Below are 3,009 nucleotides of genomic sequence, written 5' to 3'. Positions count from 1 at the left end.
ACACATATACATATTGTTGCATTTAGATCTAGGTCACTAACACACCTAGGACAGCACAGGACTTGTTGTTCCACACCTCCGGTAATCACTCACCCATCTTATTTTTTAACACCTCCACCTGTGGGAGCTTCAATCTCTTCTGTTCTCCAGCATTGTGTGCTCTGCTGTTGAACCATGGGCAATTTTTGGTTTTATGCTGTTATTGAAACTCCGTAACTTGCTTTTTGCGTTTTTAAGATTGACTGTTTATCCCTTGTTTAAATACGCAATAACATAGAAAGACCTACTGCTTTGTGTAGAACAGGGCTATGTATAGCCAATGAGATCCTAAGCTCTCTCAGATTTAATACAAATGACATTGAAAATAAACCAGTGTGATGGTCATATTTTCAGACTTTAAAACAACACCTTCTACCAAATGACTAACATTCTCCTTCTTTACCAGCAGATCAACTACTTTTTTACTGTTTTATTAGCCATGCCATCATGTGGTTTTGAGTTAAACTCAAACATCTCTCAATAACTGTTGGATAGATAGGGATACGATTTAGTGCAAATATTCAAGTCCCCCACAGGATGAAAGGTAAGAACTTTGGTGAATCCTCAACTCTTTACCTAATGAAATCATCAAGTCAAAATGTTCCTTAATCAAAAATTTGCTAACCTAATGATGCAGCCTCAGCTTTACGTTAGTGGTAATTGAAAAATGCTAGCATGCTATCCTCTTAAACTAAGATGGTGAACATGTTGGACATTATCTGACATTATCATTATTCTGAACTTATTACCACACATAAACACAATCCCGTGTTTCTGTTTAAGACTGTGAATCAGCTGGTAAACCCAACCCCTCCTTGTGCCTCAGCTGGAAGTAATGATGATTGTTTTTATCTTATTTTACCAATAAGGTGGTGTAAATCAGAGCCTCTATTACCCCCGTGGCCTCTTACTCAGAGGTTCCTCAACAGCAACAGCAAGAGAGTTTTAACCAGTTTTATCCCATCGACTTTTCTGAGCTTTTAAAAACAGTATCACAAATGAGAGTGTCCTCCAGCCCACTTGATGTAATAACTTCAAAGTTTTTACTGAAAGTAATAGATTCTTTTGGACTCCATATGATCAATATTTTTAACAGCTCCCTATCTACTGGTTGTGTCCCTGATTATTTTAAAACGGCTTGCCTGAACCCACTTTTGAAGAAACCTGGTTTAGATCCCTCCCTCCCACATCATTTTAGACCAATTTCAAAACTGCCTTTTATTGCAAAGATTTTAGGGGGACCTCTGGTACTGCCCTAGAATGGTTTTCATCAAATCTGTCAAATAGGAAGTTTTGCGTGTCTGTAAATACCTGTAACTCTGTCTCCTCGTTCTGTCTCGTTAAATATGGTGTGCCTCAGGGGTTTGTCTTAGGACCCATTTTGTTTTCCTTGTATCTGCTTCCCCTTGGACATATTATCCATAAACATTTCTTTTCATATTTATGCTGATGACACACAAATATACTTGCCTGTCAGATCCTCAGACCCTGGAATGCTTAGTTTACTTAACAATCGCTAATAAATCACATTGAGACTGTGGCAAAGAACCTTGGTGTTTGGTTCGATAGTAATTAAAAATTTTTTGCAGCACATCACAAAACTTGTTCAATCATGTTTCTATCAACTTAGAAATATAGCTAAAATTCAATCTATGTTAACTTTTAAAGACACCAAGATCATTTTACACGCCTTCATCTCATCAAACCTGGATTATTGCAACAGCCTTTTCACCTGTTTAACTCAAAAATGTATTGATCAACTCCAGACAGTCCAGAACTCAGCTGCCAGGCTTTTAACCAGAACAAAGAAATATGAACACATTACTCCTGTTTTAGCTTCATTACAGTGGCTCCCAGTATGTTTTAGAATTTACTTTAACATTCTATTGATCACTTTTAAAGCTCTTCATGGCCTCTCGCCTTGTTATATTTCTGACCTTTTAGTCCCATATACACCAGCACGCACCTTGAGATCCTCGGGCAGAGGTCTGCTATCTGTTCCAGAGCCTTGAATGAAAACTAAAGGGGGACAGAGCGTTTGCTGTCAGGGTCCCGAGGCTCTGGAACAGCCTGCCCGAGGACATCAGGTCAGCTGAGTCAGTGAACTCTTTTAAGTCGCTTCTTAAACAGACTTTTATAGGAGAGCCTTTCACGATCTTATTTGACTTTATTTTTCCACTTTTATTTACATTGTTTTTTACAAATTTTATATTTAATTGTATTTCAGTATTTCAATTTTTTTATGCTTTTGTGTTTTTGTATTATTGTCTCTTGGATATTATTGTCTTTACACTTGTTAAAGCCCTTTGTAACTTGTTTGCTCTACAAATAAAGATTATTATTATTATATTATTATCTACTAAACCTCAGCATGTTAGCACTGTCATTGTGAACATGTTAGCATGCTGACATTAGCATTCAGCTCAAAGCGCCAAGTACAGTACTCCTTCCAGAGCCGCTATATGGTTTTACATAAAAACATTTGTTTAGCAACTTTCGCCACTATTTTGGTTGGTGGCAGACAGTAGTCAATGCAAGGAGAAATGAAGGTATTTAAAGCTAAAACCCCATCTGTATAAATGAAAAGTCATGTTCATGAAATCTCTGACAAATACAACTCTCGAGATCCGGAAGCTTACATTGTATTCCTTGACAGAGTTATCAACGTGCCACATGTCGGAATACAGCATATGTCAATCATGCGTATAACCCTCTGGTTAAATCATGCTGCAGATTGGTTGCTCCAGATACATATGATGGCGATGAAGCTTACAGCAATGAAGACAATGTACAAGCCGAACAGCAGCCGGTCGATCACTGTCCCGATCATATGCCATTCCTGCGAGGTTTGGTTCCCCTGGGAGTGTTTGTCTACCTGGAGACGTATGGCCAGGAGATCTCTGCTCAGCTTCCTCAGTTCATCCAGGGCTGGCTCTGGGGGGGGGTTCACTGGTAGTGTATCACCAAAGA

General features: G+C 38.6%; 1 protein-coding gene across 1 annotated transcript in view; it reads right to left on the bottom strand.

Annotated features, from left to right (window-relative positions):
* Positions 1–2,387: 2,387 nt before the first annotated feature.
* LOC117950824 (5-hydroxytryptamine receptor 3A-like) overlaps positions 2,388–3,009 on the bottom strand; it is a 16,078-nt gene continuing 15,456 nt past the window's right edge. Inside the window, exon 13 of the mRNA XM_034882170.1 lies at positions 2,388–3,009. Coding sequence (XP_034738061.1) covers positions 2,762–3,009 — 248 coding nt within the window. The 3' untranslated portion in view covers positions 2,388–2,761.

Source organism: Etheostoma cragini, chromosome 9 (assembly GCF_013103735.1).
Source record: "Etheostoma cragini isolate CJK2018 chromosome 9, CSU_Ecrag_1.0, whole genome shotgun sequence".
NCBI lineage: Eukaryota > Metazoa > Chordata > Actinopteri > Perciformes > Percidae > Etheostoma > Etheostoma cragini.
This window is presented reverse-complemented; position numbering and strand designations above follow the sequence as displayed.